The sequence below is a fragment of the Pieris napi genome, chromosome 18 (assembly GCF_905475465.1).
Source record: "Pieris napi chromosome 18, ilPieNapi1.2, whole genome shotgun sequence".
NCBI lineage: Eukaryota > Metazoa > Arthropoda > Insecta > Lepidoptera > Pieridae > Pieris > Pieris napi.
The window spans coordinates 11,198,213-11,214,684 of record NC_062251.1 but is presented as its reverse complement, the minus strand read 5'-3'; the positions used below and the strand labels follow the sequence as shown (position 1 = coordinate 11,214,684).

Here is a 16,472-nt window from a genome sequence, read left to right as displayed (position 1 = left end):
TAGCAGACTTCGGACGTTTATTTTTCAATCTCAAGGCAGGATGTCTTACAACCAGAATCTATTATTGGTTCACCATTATACCGTATAGTCTGTGAGATCGTACTAACAGACTTAACTAAGTTATTTGTTGATTAAGCCTTTATAAATCGTAATGTTATTAAAACATCGGCTTTTAATTATCGCCTTAAATATATACGAACGCGTTACTACAGATAAATTGCGCATTTTATGAATTAATATTTAATTTTATCATTAACTCTTTTAGTCGGTAAACGTTATGAAAATTAGCCACGAAAATATCGACATGTAAACCAAAAAATCATATGTAATCTGATTATCTACTTTTGAAATGATATGTAATTAATAAAAGGTTAATGAAACGCAAACTGTGTCTGATATGTCTGATCAAGTGGGTATGGGACTTTATGCATACAAGACGTAATAAATTTTACGTTTAAAATAATTGCTAGCTTCGGAAGGTCCTTAATGTACCTACATGAAAGCAATTAGATGTTCATTAGTGGTTAAATTGTTGTAAAGTAATATTCACCGACAATGGAAATTATTGAACTCGTGCACTCATTTATTTGCTAGATTGTTTACAAATAAGGCCACTTGTTGTTTACGTAGTTATATAATCCCGTGTGTCACCACCATAGGATAATTATATTTTATATAAACAAAAACCATTGCAACATAGTAGTACAAAGATCCTTTATATTTCATTAGCGGAAATGCTGTTACATGATTCTACGAACCACTCTTAGTTCTTACTAAGTAACGTTTCCTAGTGGAGCGTGAGAACAATGTATCAGCAGATCGGTCACGTAGGCCTTTAAGAATAGGATATAAATATAATAGAATACTTGTAATATTTAGTATTAAACGGACCTCAAATCGGACCGGTTGTACTCATTTTAACTTTAAGTTTTTAAAAACCCTTTTTCGCGGACCCACTACTTGACTACGTTGTTAATACTATCAATAGACACGAGATAGTAATCGTATATATTTATACAAGTACTGCGTTATTATACTAATCTAGAGTCATGCGCTAATTTTATTGATTAGCTCATGTATGGAACAGATTTTTGCGTCAATATCAGATGTTTTTAAGGATCCGTTCTCCTACTTATAACGGGCCGATTAGTGCAGTGATTTGTGTATACAAATATAGATATTACGCCTAAAGAAGGCAAGCAAAATGCAAAAGTTTATTAATTATTATCTGAAAACGGAAAAACATTAAATAAATTCATTTTTGATTCATAAGAATTATAATCCAGTAGTATTGTATCGTGGTTTATTGCATTTTTGTTTTTTTTTTTATTTTTTCCGTCGTTACGAAGACAAATTGTGTTAGACTCTTTACTCCAGTCAAATTACGAAATAAATAAACATGAGCGAACACAGTTTGGGGATTTTGAGGATCGATAGGGAGGTGTATTCTGAGCATAAATTCCAATTTGAGGGGTTGTACTGAGGTCAGCTCAAGGTCATTTCGATGGAAACGCGTTTAATTCGATATCTCGAGAATGGTTAGTGTTAGGCGAAAAATTGTAGAGACCTTTTCTTTTCCTTACTAAATTTACTAACTTTTTTATTAGAAACTTTTTTTTATAACATTAATATTTTTCAAGTTATTACTCCCGCAAGGCAGAAATTTTACTTTTTTTTCAATTTTTCGTCGTTTTCTCCCCAACCATTTAATTTTATTAAATTTTACCGATCATGGAAGTGTAGATCTTTTAATTATGAACAATTTTGTTCCTAAACTTTTTTCCGTAATGCCAATACCTTCGGAGTTATAGATTACTTTACCGAGCGAAATCCGCGCCACTGTCGCAATATAAAAAGGTCAATCGATTAAACTATTTAAAAATTAGGTATTTAATTAAGGTAAATTTAAGTAAATTAACAATTAAAACTGTTTCACACATTTATTTATAGAAAAATAGGTTATAAAATTCGGAATATTAAGCACCCGAGGTCGATGGAAGTGATTCGTGAATATTCGTAGTCCTGACGGTATCGGGGCATACGTCGTCCTAAATTATCCGGAGCTGGTTTCAATGACATCGCTATTGGCTAATAATTACTGATTAATTATCATTATTAATCATATATTAAGATTAATAATTTACTGAGATCGATTGCGTGCAAATGCAAAACCAAATGCGGCAAAGCGTGCGAATGCAGAAAGGCCGGCCTCTTTTGCTCAGTGATTTGCACCAATTGCCAAGAGAACTATTGTTCGAATGTCGCGAACGTTATCGACGATGATGATCTTGACGCAATGGACGAGGATGACGTATGCCCCGATACCGTCAGGACCACGAATATTTACGAATCACTTCCATCGACCTCGGGTGCTTAATATTCCGAATTTTATAACCTATTTTTCTATAAATAAATGTGTGAAACAGTTTTAATTGTTAATTTACTTAAATTTACCTTAATTAAATACCTAATTTTTAAATAGTTTAATCGATTGACCTTTTTATATTGCGACAGTGGCGCGGATTTCGCTCGGTAAAGTAATCTATAACTCCGAAGGTATTGGCATTACGGAAAAAAGTTTAGGAACAAAATTGTTCATAATTAAAAGATCTACACTTCCATGATCGGTAAAATTTAATAAAATTAAATGGTTGGGGAGAAAACGACGAAAAATTGAAAAAAAAGTAAAATTTCTGCCTTGCGGGAGTAATAACTTGAAAAATATTAATGTTATAAAAAAAAGTTTCTAATAAAAAAGTTAGTAAATTTAGTTAGGAAAAGAAAAGGTCTCTACAATTTTTCGCCTAACACTAACCATTCTCGAGATATCGAATTAAACGCGTTTCCATCGAAATGACCTTGAGCTGACCTCAGTACAACCCCTCAAATTGGAATTTATGCTCAGAATACACCCCCCTATCGATCCACAAAATCCCCAAACTGTGTTCGCTCATGTTTATTTAACCCGTTTTTAGCCATAATTTGACTGGACTACTTGTCTACGATGTTTTTCTTTCAAGTAATTGCACATAAGAAAGTAAAGTAAAAAATCATTTAATTATACCTATAGGTAACATAATATACACTTATGTCTCGGCAGTAACGAAATACATATTAATGCTTCTAATTTTACATTTACTGCCAGTTCTCAAATCAAGGGCGTAGAACGGAAGAGAGGAACTGGCAATAAACTCTCCGCCACTCTTTTTAATCGCCATTTTTTTTTACACAACATTTGTAAGGAGCTGCAACAATTACACCATATTCCACATGAAATATAAAGTAATTAATAATAATAACATAAATTAAAAAAAAAACAAAGACTTGTCCTCTATCAGCAGGAGGCATGGTGAAATAAGAGCACGCACTTACATTCTCGTGGGAACAACACGCAAACACATAGTCGAAATAACTAACATCACCGCATACTCGAATTCAAGTACGACCATTTACCACAAGTAGCACCCGTTCACGAGTATGACGCATGGCCAGCCATCGGCCCCCTCGCAATATTTTAGGGAGAGAGACAACCGGACGCATGGACGCCGACGAGGGGTTTGAACGCACTATTGAGCTGCTGCCTGCTAAACCGGCCAACACTCCTACAAAACTATTCTTAGAGTACTCCTATATGTATTAAACAAATATACCTCCTATATATAAATATATTTTTTCAGGTGGTATACTTAACGCACGCACCAAACGTATACTTTATATTTGCAAGACAGCCGACAAGCACGCCGCGCCTCATCTCAGCCTGTGCCACAGGTGACGATTCCAGTTCCAGACCACTAAATAAGGCTCAAATATCCTGTTCAGTTCAAACAGTTGCACGTTTGCACAAAGGCGACACTGTGAACATCGCCCAGAGAGAAAAGAATAGAACGTTGTTACTCAAATCGGGTTACACATACATTGGTTTCGTGAAACTCAGTTCGTAATTTATCGTGCGCGTGGGCGTTTGATACGCTTATATTCCCTTCTTTAAATTGTTACACTGTTTTAACTAGTTCTATTCTCAAGAAGCACGTACTGTCAAATCGCACTAATTAACGTATTTTGAATTGCTGACTTCGAACGTCAGGTGTAAACTTCGAGGTGATTTTCTTAGGGAAAGATTCAGAGTCGATACTTACCGCGATATGTGACTTCCGTATCTCACAATTCAACACGTTTTTGAAGTTGTCTCTCGACTCATCTTTCCCTAATTAATCTAAGGTTATTCAAAACTTTGCTGCTTCAGATATCTCTATCATAACAGCGCTAACAATTAAGCAAGAGAAATCAGAACTCTAGTTAAAATAGTGTAATTAAATTGAGTTTTTATGAAAAAGGGAGTTAATGTGTATTCCATTTTTATGTGTTATGTATCGCATTGAAAAAGGATATTTAGTTTTGTTATTGGTGCCATAAGTTTTCCATTGTTAATTTGTTTTCCGTTATTTAGAATAATGCAGAATTGTGATTGTGTATGTAAATAGTAATACATCACACGTTGAATGAAGTGAGCAATCGCTTCAATTCATCACTTGTTTACAAAACAAGGACTTTTCAAAATGGTAACACGGAATTTGTAGCTTTGAATAAATTCTAAAGAATTCGTTTGAAATTAGAATTTCGGGTAAGCACAGACTATGAATCAAAAGAATAAATCTCAATATGATCTCGAAATTATTTAAGTTTGTGGGTTTGATCGTTACAACAAAAAATTGTTTGTAGTTTTCGCGTTAATTTTTCGAAATTTTTATATTACAATAATTTAGATTGTTATATTTCTTTGTTACTCAATTCAGCATTTGACCATTTAACTTAGTTTGTTATATTTTTAAAGCGTACTTAAGTGCTATAATATAGAATTTAGGGTCAAGTCATAATTTTTAAGTGAAAAATTTTAATTGTAAAAAATGAAAAGCTTTGTTCGAATTAAATGAAAGAATATAAGATGTTCATTTTCAGCGTTTATTATCTGTGGCTTTTTACTATACGTAATGACGGCTGTACATACTCAGCGAGATATTACGAGAGCGGTTAAAAGCGAGAATGTACATGATGTTCGCATCTCGGCCGTATGATTACGACAACTGTACTTGCCCACCTCATGGGCTTTTCTTTATTAAGGTTATCAGAAGTAAGAATCCGTAGCGGTGCGAAATAGAAAACATTATACTTTCCGGAAAATACGTTTACCTGTGCCTCAGAAGTTTTTCTACTAAAAGTACATACACAATGCACGGGTAGTGGGTACTTTCCCCTTAAAGTAAATAACGATAGTGTTGCTATCCGTAATAATTCAATTAAGATTAATAAATGTGATTGATTTAATTAATATTGATTTTTTTCCGAGGTGAATTATAACTATATGTTTAATCTTAATAATAAGGACGCAAAATAGGGCTTATAAAACATTTCTACTTAATTCATGAGTATTTTAATATACACATTGTGATATCTTTAGTTTTATATACTGTAGATTAGATTTTACAATTACTGTTACCTTTGTTAATCTAAAATTTTGTAAAATAATTCCCGCGCAAATGATAGATTAGCCAAAATATCACATACTGTAAATTTATTATTACGCCCGTCCACCAATAAATGTGCCTTAAAACTCGATTTGTTTTATTTTCTTATAGTTTACACTCATTTTAAAGTCAAAGTAATGTTAAATTATTAAATAAACCTTACCAAAATTTTGACAGATGTCAGTTTTCACAAGGAGAGTAATTAGGGCGAGACAAGAAACGAGACTTAGCGCCAATTTCTCCCGTATGTCAATATCCAATATATTTTTGACTAGACGCTATTTCTTTTCAGAATCTATTATTTTTGTACATAAATAAAACATGATCTAATATAATTATATAAAAATGGCCGATAAATTTCGTAATAAAGACTCCATCTATATGAAGAGTGGGTATTGTATAAAATGAAATTTGTTTTTTATGCACCAAAGGTAATTCTAAAGTTTAAAGTAATGTGTAGTTGTTTAATAAAAACTATCTTTTCCTATCATGGGTCTACCAAACGTTGAGAAACAAATTACTGCTGTTTAAAATTTGAATTTTCAAATTTTCTTACTTTAAATAATTAAGTCACGTCACGAATATATTAGAATTTGAGAAATATTAGTGAAGTAATTAATATATATATATATATAAATACATACATACTTTTCATCAGTCACTAGATGGCGCTACTATAAAAACATCGGTAATGTATTGGAGATAAATAATAAAATAACATTGTTAACAATTGTTTTTCGCCAATTATCATCGAAATTTAAATAAAAATTATTTGAAACACCACGATACCAGAGTGTCTCCAAATCATCCATTGTCCATAAAGTTAAAAAATCACTTCATGGCTTCTAAACATTGAAGTTGCCATTGGGTAGAAAAATATCTGTGAATTAAGAATTTGAAAATTTTAGGTCAAGCAATTAATCTTCCATGCTCCAGGATTGATCAAGTGAAAAAAAACAAAAAAGAACTATCTAATAACCTATATTTACACAAATTACACTGTAGCTTCAGTTGGTTTAATATCCCAAACACCAATCTCATTTAGCAAATCTTTCTTTGATTCAAAATACTCTTTGTACCATAAAATATGGTCCTTTTTCTCCTGTACCGTGTAGAAGGCATTCTTGGAGAGGCCCACACAAACTAACTCCATGAAGTGCCTAATTGGCCCACGTGTGGGACAACCAGCCCTCTAGATGGCTGTCTAAAAATATATGTTCAGAGAAATGTACATTTTCCTCTTCTTCCATACCTGTAACAAACATTTGTAATAATAATAATTTTAACAACATTGAGAGTGTAATGATAAATGAAATAAATTAATGGCAGTGATTTCTTTCTGTTAGTTGGTAAGTTAAATTTTGTTTGCTAATTTTGCAATTGTAATTTCATAACTATTTGTAGTTTAGTAAGCCATCCATCATCCTACAATATACAATTTCCGCTTTCATCACTGTTTATTTTTTACTAACTACCACCAGTGGTTAAGCATAAGATAACAATTTGAAATAAAATAAAATTGTAGCATGGCTATCCTTGTGTCTTTTAGGGAAGAAATGTTATCTATGTAATATTTGTATTTTTACTTTGTATTGAGTTTTTAAATTTCTACTCTAATAATTCATTAACTGCTGAGTGCTATCTTGATAGTATTGAAGCTGGTATTTATCTTACCTTGTTCATTATTAATAGGAAACTTCCAAACTTTGCCCTGTTCAGTCCAAAGCAACATCTTCTCAAAGTAGTTAGAGGGTGGTTGTGATGTTGCAAGGGTCAACTCTCGCTGGTTCAAGTGGTCCCAAACTTCTAACTTGGTGCCATAGTTTGTGGGTCCTTGCTTAAAGATACCAAGTGGTTTTCCTCCAAAAACGTTGATACTCATTTGCTGTGACAAACTGTTGATAAAATGTTGCTAAGAAAATCTCATAAACAATAAGTGTTCATTTATGCAGTTAGTTTGCATGGGTCTCTCCAAAACATTTTACATTTCGATAAAAAAAAAATTAGTGGCGCTACAACGTTTAGATCTGGGCCTCAGATTTCTGAATCGGTTTCATGATCATTTTTAAATCTAATAGGCAAGTAGGTGATCAGCCTCCAGTGCCTGATACACGTCGTCGACTTTTTGGGTGTAAGACATGTCGGTTTCCTCACGATGTTATCCTTCACCGTTCGAGCGAATGTTAAATGCACACATAGAAATAAATTCCATTGGTGCACAGCCGGGGATCGAACCAACAACCTCACGGATGAGAGTCGCACGCTGAAGACGCTAGGCCAACACTGCTCACTTTTACATTTAGATGAAAATTAAAATGACAATTGTAACTCAGAAACATATTTGTGCATCTCTTACACCCCTGCCGCCCATCCCCTGATCTTACTGTTACAAGCTACTAATTAGTAAAGTGTCCACATTTATATTAGGTTTAGTTTATAGTTTAAAGAAGAAGAACAGATGAGTTTCGCTATAACTGTCCAGAATTCTAAAGAATAATTCGTATTTGATTTGATATATTATACAAAATGTAGTTAATTTGTATATGTTTTTTATATATGTAATAGATCCCTATATTGCATTGGCAAGGAATAAGGAAATAATACTGACTGATTCTTTAAACTACATAAAAAAAATTTAGTAATCGTAATTTGTAGGATTTATTTAAATTTTTATAAGTTTTCAAATCTTCCTAAAGTGACATTTTCAAGGACCAAAGTTTCATTCAAGCATTTTATTAATGTGGAACTAATCAAAATAATTAATGTAATTTTGTATTAATGAGGGAGCATTCATAAGCATTGTCAGACACATCAAATTGTACAGAAAAATAATAATCAAACAAGATCAAAAATATTGATTTACAGTCCTTTCAGTCTTGAATCGTAAGACACTGTTTTAAAATTAGATTTTTGGACTATAAAAATAATCAGACATCATTTAGTTTGGAATATTAAATACATGAATTTATTTTGGAAATAGACCTAAAAGTAATAAATTACCTCTTTTGCTCAGGCCTATTTTCCCTTACAGTTTGTGGTCTTTGTTCATACTGCCGAGGCCTTGATTGTGCTGCACTCTTACTGGCCTGACTTGCTGACCTCTTGTTTCTTTTCTACCTTGATCTTCTGTTTCCTTAGACCTGTCTACTTTCATACCAACCAGCAAATCACTGAAAAATTTCATAAATTTTGAATAACAACATCTTCCCAGATACCAGAAATATAAATTTATTATATTTTATTACTCTTACCTAAGTGTAGTTGATGTCTGATTAATTTTTCCAAGTACTCGAGACAATAATTCTGCCTCAGTTTGTTTAACATCACCGCCAATTGCCTCAGCTACATCAGTAGCTGCTTTTGTTAAGCTTTCTTCTGTAAATGGACATTAAGAATATTAAAAAATGTTTAGTAAGTATAAAATATGACAGACTATCTCAGCAGTTACATTGTGTATGAATGAATATACTGAGCTTTTCAGTATTTTGAGATATAAAACTATATTTTCTTCATTTTTATATATTCAGATTTAATGTACCACTAACCTATATTTTCTTTTTTAACTTCAATTGTATCGCGCTTCTTGCGTTCAGGTGCGACCACAAATTTATTTTCATACTCTTCCTGAGAAATTTTTGGCTCTGCTAACATTTTCTTTAAAAGTTCCTGAATTTTTGTGGTAGACTCATTTTGCTTTTCTTGACTTTTAGGTTTTATTTCAGGTATTTTTCCGTCATTTGTCTGGTCTGGGGGTGTTCCAGATAACAACCGACACAAAATACGAATTTCACGTTGTTTAAATCTTAGCCTGTAAAATAAAAAAAACATAAACAAAAATAACTTTGAAACATTTTTTTTGGGTTAGTAAGAAACTTACTTAGAAAGCATCATCTTTCAAATAGTGTTGTAAAGCTGTTTTTCAGATTGTATTTTAATGTTTAACTTTTACTTATCAAATTATTATTAATAAGATAGATGAAAAACCATCCGAATCTATAAAATTTATAACCTATAAGTAAATCAAGAATTTTGAAATTGCCAAGAATATTGACCAGACTCAATTTCAACCGTTTTTCTTTAATGAAAAGTTGACGTTTTGTGTTTGACATTGTCATTTTACAGTTCAAAGAAGTTGACCGTGAGGGGTCGGTATAAAAATTAAATGAAATAAAAAGCAATAAATATAAAATAGTAACATAAATAATTAAAATGCATTTTGAGTTATGAATGCCATATTTTTATTAGTCTATTTTTATTAAGTCTTTTATATTACATGATTGCTTGTGGTGAGTTCGCGCCCTCTGTGTGTTATTGATCACAACAACGTGCTGTACTACATTGTAGTCGTAACTACAATCACCTTACTGCTGTACTTTTAGACAAGATGGCGTGAGAAAACTATTGAAAAAGTTTAGCGTTTTAACATGTTGTCCACGTTATTTTTAACGAACAATTGAAAATTTAAATTAGAATATGTACTTCCATAATAATAAGAAAATTAAAGATTGTCACGACACTTGTAACTCAAATATTGACTCTTCGTAATTCGTAATGTACCTATCTAATATGCCACTGCTTTTGAATTTTTTTTTACGACCGATGTTTTCAAATTAAAATTTAATTTTAATGGGAGAGCCGAGTGTAGAGTGAGAAGCGCAAACATCTATAATTTTTTTATTAGGAGAAGTATTAAAATTTACAACTAAATAAAATAGATACTAACTTACGTGACATCGATTTATTGAAATCCTACTTACAATAATTACTAATAATTTTAACCGACTTCAAAAAACCGTACGAGGAGGTCATTGACTCGTGTAAGTTTTTTGTGTATAAATTGCGGTAAATAGGTCGCATAGACAGGACTTTGTAATAATTGATAATTTTCAGGATATTAAGTGAAATGTAACATAAAAAATACAAAATTTGCGCCACGTAGTGCTGAGAAGCTTAGAAGTCTAGTTTATTAACCTTATCGATAAACGAAATAGTTCTGGTCTTAAGACGAATGGAGAAATGTAATTATTATACAAATGATGATCCGGCAATATAGAGAAGAAAAAGTAGATTCTACTTGTAATGTTTTTATAATATTATGATTAAAAGCTTTAACAGACAATGCATTTTTTCTATAATTCTGGCCTAGAATTTCTTCAACTATGTGGCCCGCCATTAAAAAAGTTTGCCCACCACTGGTCTATACTTTATAGTTTTTATTAAGTTCTACTCTTTGGAAGTTTGGTCATACTCTTGGAGGAAGGATATTATATTGTGCAGGAAAAAAAACGAGAAAGATTTCAACTGAAACATTTTTTATTTAAATCATAACTTAATTTTAATAAATAACACTCGTTGGAAGCCTCTACATAAACTAAGAAATAATTTCACAAACATATATTAAATATACAATACAATTTACAAAGGTTTAGATATATAATTTATAACTTTCGTTGTATTATTCATAATATCCAGAAGAGCATTGAAGGAATCAATTTTCACCTAAAAGAGAGACAAAGTTTTATAATATTTGTATTGACATGAAACACCTTTTAATCAAAATCTGTTTTTTTTTATTGTAAGGCGTTATATTTACCTCACGTCAATAAAATTTGATTATGTAAAGTATATTAATCAAATGTCCAAAATATCATTACCAAAATTTTAATAAAAACATGCAAAAGTTTCATGCAACAATTCATAATACATTTTAAAATAAAATAATTTCTGATCAATTTGGCAGTCTCATTTTCAATATAATTTAATTTTAATGTTATATGTATAATTTTTTAGAATTTATCTAACATTAAAATCACAGTTAACATTATTTTATGTCACTTATGTTGAGCAAATACAAGTGTTAGAAATCAAATAAAGTCAATAAAATAATGTAAAATTATATCATGTAGATTTATGTCGTCCAATTTATTATCTAAGGCACATTAATTTATTTCTAATTTAATTATTACATTCAATTGATGCAGAAAATAAAAATATTATTATATGTTATAGTTGGTTAATTGGGTCTACTAAATATACAAAAATATCAATTTATATTACTTTTATAGGCAGGGTGCTATCCCATAATTCATAAAAAAATAATCAGTATAATGGCGCTCTAATAAGCATTTGATTGCCTCATCACAGTGTATAAAAAATTTGACCAAAAGAGACGAGGAATTTTAACAACGGAAATTAAACTAATTTTTTTATGAATAAGAGCTAGTATTTAATTAGTGATGTATATGCAAATATATTAATCTTTATTGTAGTGCAATATTAACAATGTGATGATAAGTTTTTTCAACTATAAAATGCCAGATTATTCAAAAATCAAAGCGGATCTGCTTCTGGATCTATACTTAATTAGTAACAACTTAAACTATTGTTAAAATAAGGTTAAATAAACTGTATTAAAGGTAACATAACAATAATCACAAAACAAACTATTGATGAATATTTGTTCAAATTAGTACAATAACATTTAAATAACCAAAATGTATGATGTTTAGTTTTAAAAGTGGATTACAATCTTATTGAAAACTAGTAGAGAACTTAAATTATCATATGACAGCATTCTTATATAAGCATTTGTTTAGTGATCATCCCAAAATTAAATTAATAGCATAGCTATAATAGTAACAATTGCCAACAGCAAGCCGAGGAGCGTCAGCCAATCGAAGTCTGCCAGTTGTTGGGAGAGCATCAAGGTGTAGGAACAAGCTAACATCAACGTGCCAGAGTTGTGCCAATCGTGCTTTGACTTCGTGTTACCGCCTGTCAAAACAACAGAAACAACAAAACATAATGTCAATAAACAACATCAAACATAATTGACAGGGGCTAGTGCAAATGAACGATAACTGAGGGCATGATCACTGCGAAACCCATACAGCATGCATGATAACAGACCACGTACCTTTGTCATCGCTTTGCGAATTTTGCCTTTTGGCTCTCCATGGTACTACGTTTTTTGGCAGTGGATTACTTTGACTAGCAATATTCTCATCTACCGACAATTTTCGTAGATGTTGATTCATTGTGCGAACAAGCTTTGGGGAATTAAGGTCGGTACGATTATCTTTCTTACAGTTAGTAGTATTTTCAGGCGCAGTTTTAGGTTCCTTTTTATTATCTAATTTGAAAATAGTTGCTAGTTCCTCTGATGAATTGTACTCAGTTGAATCCGCTCCATCTTTTCTATCTTCCAATGCATCATTTTCATATCGTACACCCAGAACAATACTGAATTAAGTCTAAAAATCCCAAAATCGACTTATATATTTAGAACAATAGGCAATTTTTTTCCGCGCATACCACTAAGACAGCCATATCTATATTTGCAAAAACAGCCAACAGATGTCGCGCTAAGTCTCTATTAGTGAATTAATAACTACCGAGTCGTACCGCGAATATGAATCTAATTCCAGTTGGGACATGTTCGTCTATGGAAGCAGCATGTAGTGACGTTACGAAACAGTGAATTATTTCGTAATAATTAAGTATTGTTAAATGCAAGTAGAAAATTACTCCGAATTATTTAGTTTTAATACAGTGTTGGTGAATTTCCTGTTTCTGCTGATTTGATAGTATTTCTAAATAATACTGTATTGGTGACGAAGGTATGTTATATTTTTTTAATTATTCCAAAATAGTACAGTGTTGTTTGATAAAGGTGAAAATTAGTTCAATGATGCACTATTGTTGGTAAATCTGAATAATGTTATAATTTCTGTAAAAAGAGCAATATTTTATTTTTTAATACTAAGAATTACTACTTATTATCTAAATTAAAAGAATACTTTTGAAAATTGGTTTTTTAATTTATTTAAAAGAAGATCTAACATGTTTTTTGAGATAATGCAGTATTAATGAATGAAATTTAATATTTTATGTTATTTGGCAGATGATGAAGGGTCGGGGTCTATTGTTGCTTGAAAAAGCAATGGAAGCAACCTCAAAAGAAGCTGGGTCAACTGCTCAACAAAGAAAAATAAAAATTTGTGCTGAAAATGAAGCAAATGCATCACCATCATCACTCGTGGTATCACCAGTCACATCATCAGCTATCACGGTATCACCTATTGCAGCATCAGCTCTCGAGTCTTTAACACCTGCCCTGCGATTCTGTAACTCACTGTTTATCCGTGAGTCCACTACGCAGTAACAGCGCTCCCTTCGTCACTGACGTAATTTTTGGAATCTCATGGTATTCTGTTAAGAAATTTTACATTACGTCTTGATAAGTGGAGGGAGTGAACCTAGTGAGTTGTTGTCTATTAATATCGTGACAATTGACTCATTTTATTTATAAAAAAGAGTTAATTGTCAAAATTTTCATCATATATAAACAAAATATTTTTAATAAAACAAAATGGTCGAAATAAAATGAAGAATATTAAAAAAAAGATAAACTGTGAAAATATCTCAAAAATGATTTATCGGATGGAAAATAATTAGCAAGAATTATATAGAAATATGCTTAACCAAAGCATAGCGAGGAAAATTATTAAAACCCATCTGGCAATGGGGCCGCTTAAAGGTAAGTAGTAAGTTTATTTATTAGTAAATCGTAAGTTACGTATTTTGTTTATAACTTCCAATTAAGAGTTTATACTTCGACCAGCCGTGGTGTATATGAGCGACAGAAACTTAAAAATATTAATTATGTTTCAGCACGAAACAAGGGATACCTAACATCTGGATATATTGTACAAAATTTAAGAATATTATCTTAACAAAAAGATTATTATGTCACGCTAAAAGTGATTCTCTCAGCAAATGGTCTAAGGATTCAAACTAAACAGGATGGATAGGTATCTTAAATTTTCAAAATATTACTAAAGGTGAATGCCAATGTTTTCATATAATATTTTGTTGAGTAATTATAAAATAAAAGGGTACCTATCTATAAAGAAGAAAAATTAGTGTTTATATATTTATTCATTTGTGTAAGTGCAAGTGTTGGTACTTTTTAGATGCCACAAAACTACTATTGCAACCTTTTTAAGTGATTCAGAGGTCAAACACACAACAACAATATTACCTATGTTTTTACTAACACTCTTAAAAACTGAATTCTATTAAAACTATTTTAGAAATATAATAACTATCATAGTAAATAAATAGGAATAAGCAGTGTCTAGAAAAATAGTTAACAAAGTTTGTTTGTTTGATGGCAAATTTGAAGTCAAATGTAATAGGTTAAATCGAAGCGACATTGTAAAGAATAATTAAATTGTTGGTTAAAAATGTCAAATATAAAAAATATTTTTAGGTTTTCTAACTTCAAATTCCATACATGAAATATTAATTTTAATTGATCAAGTTGAATTTAATTTAATTGTTCAGATTTCAGAACACAAGTATAAATAATCATGTTAGGTATGTTGGATCAAATATATAAGCTTTCAATTGCTCAAATTCATACCATTTCAAGTGATCAACGTTAATTTTAAATGTTGGAAATGACATTGCCATAACTTATTTAATAAACATAGAAGCCATTAAAAGATAGTTAATCTATTTTAGTTGTTATTATATTGTAGTCAGCACTACACTTTAGCACTAAACATACCCTTTATGGGTCTTGGATTTGTTTCATTAATAAATAATTGTATTTAAAGTACATACTTAGATTTGCTCAAGATTTTTTTTTATTCATAGTACTGAATCAATAACTGTGTGCGAAATTACTAAGCTTTGTTACCATAAAACTTTAAATAATATTTGGCTTAGTTATAATATTATCAAACATGTTTTTAAGATACTTTACTTAGAAATACAAAGATATCCCATAAAGATTTTGTGTGTTTTATGCAAGTTTTTTTATTATTTTCCTTAACTTTACAATAATTCAATTGCTACGCAATATTATTGTGTCAGTACAGTGACCTACCACATCTCCCTATTTACAATTTTAACAGATAACCATTGTATTACAGCCATCAGCGGTAGTTGTCAAGAATGAGGAAGAAAATGACCAATTATTGAAATGTTAAGAAGAGATATTAAACCGAGACCACAAATCTATTTTGAATGCAGTTTGGACAACTATGATTTTTATATGAAAAATTGTATTACCGTGTTTAAGATAATTGTGTATTTCATAATAATTTTTTTTTTGTATCTAATTATATTGTTATATTAATAAAATGATTAATTAAATCTACCACTTATTTAATGACTGCCTATAGAAAACGTAGTAACCGAGTTAAATACATAGCTAAGCTGAAATGAAAAATATATAAGCCATGTTACTTTATAGGTGAATAAAAGAACAATATAATAACTTACACATTAAATTTTATGATTATAGTAAACTTTTAACACACTACAAAATAACTTTCAGTAAAACAAACTTAAGTATAATAAAAACTCATTAAAATCCAGCCTCACATAGAGCTAATCAATAACATCTACTTTATTTTGTAGACAAATATATTTATTTTAATATATTTTCTAATTAGTTTGTAAAAAGTAATAGTTATGAACGATAAATTTAAAAAAGCTTAATAAGTACTTAAACCATCATGTATGTAATGATGGTATTTCATACTTGTGTAAAGCAGAATAATGTTTTTAAATTTGTAATTAAAACCTTAATAGTTATATCAATATATTTTATAAAAATATAGGAACTGAAATTGTACTGTGTTATCATTTATTATAAATTGAAGGATAAGTAGTCGAAATTCAATAATTTGAAAATATCTGCACTATTGTGTCTTTTTATATCCAGGGGCCTTGTCGTATGATACAAATGTAATATTCTTCTTCTTCAAAGGCAGAATGTATTTTTCTATCAGAAATTTTGAACATTTGGGGATCTCTGAAATTATTAGATTTATAATTTTAGTATAGTAGAAAAATACAAATATAGGTATAACAAAATTTACCTATCTTAACTTATTTATCGTTTTCTGTTTGACTTATCTCTGCTGGAGACAAGAC

The 16,472-nt window shown here is 30.5% G+C and overlaps 3 protein-coding genes and 1 long non-coding RNA gene across 6 annotated transcripts in view; 2 read left to right on the top strand and 2 right to left on the bottom strand.

Moving 5' to 3' along the window:
* LOC125058687 (tumor necrosis factor ligand superfamily member 13-like) overlaps positions 1–5,613 on the top strand; it is a 76,817-nt gene extending 71,204 nt beyond the window's left edge. For all 3 annotated transcript variants that reach the window (XM_047662812.1, XM_047662813.1, XM_047662817.1), the window contains one exon: positions 3,678–5,613. In XM_047662812.1, the coding sequence (XP_047518768.1) occupies positions 3,678–3,941 (264 nt within the window). In that variant the 3' untranslated portion in view covers positions 3,942–5,613. The remainder of the gene's footprint in view (positions 1–3,677) is intronic.
* Positions 5,614–6,487: 874 nt separating this feature from the next.
* LOC125058704 (28S ribosomal protein S31, mitochondrial-like) lies at positions 6,488–9,573 on the bottom strand. Its single transcript, XM_047662844.1, is given in 8 exon segments — positions 6,488–6,705; positions 6,707–6,774; positions 7,197–7,417; positions 8,523–8,607; positions 8,610–8,692; positions 8,774–8,897; positions 9,068–9,330; positions 9,400–9,573. Coding segments are annotated over 8 exon segments (1,047 nt in total). The 5' UTR covers positions 9,414–9,573; the 3' UTR covers positions 6,488–6,516.
* A 1,459-nt stretch (positions 9,574–11,032) lies between these two features.
* Positions 11,033–12,769, bottom strand: LOC125058714 (the record flags this gene model as incomplete). The annotated part of the gene is made up of 2 exons (XM_047662857.1): positions 11,033–12,296; positions 12,439–12,769. Coding segments are annotated over 2 exons (495 nt in total), but the record flags the coding sequence as incomplete, so codon positions are not given.
* A 1,109-nt stretch (positions 12,770–13,878) lies between these two features.
* Positions 13,879–15,521, top strand: LOC125058722. Its single transcript, XR_007118485.1, has 3 exons — positions 13,879–14,061; positions 14,196–14,365; positions 15,464–15,521. It is a non-coding gene; the product is annotated as an uncharacterized LOC125058722 (long non-coding RNA).
* The last annotated feature ends 951 nt before the right edge of the window (positions 15,522–16,472 follow it).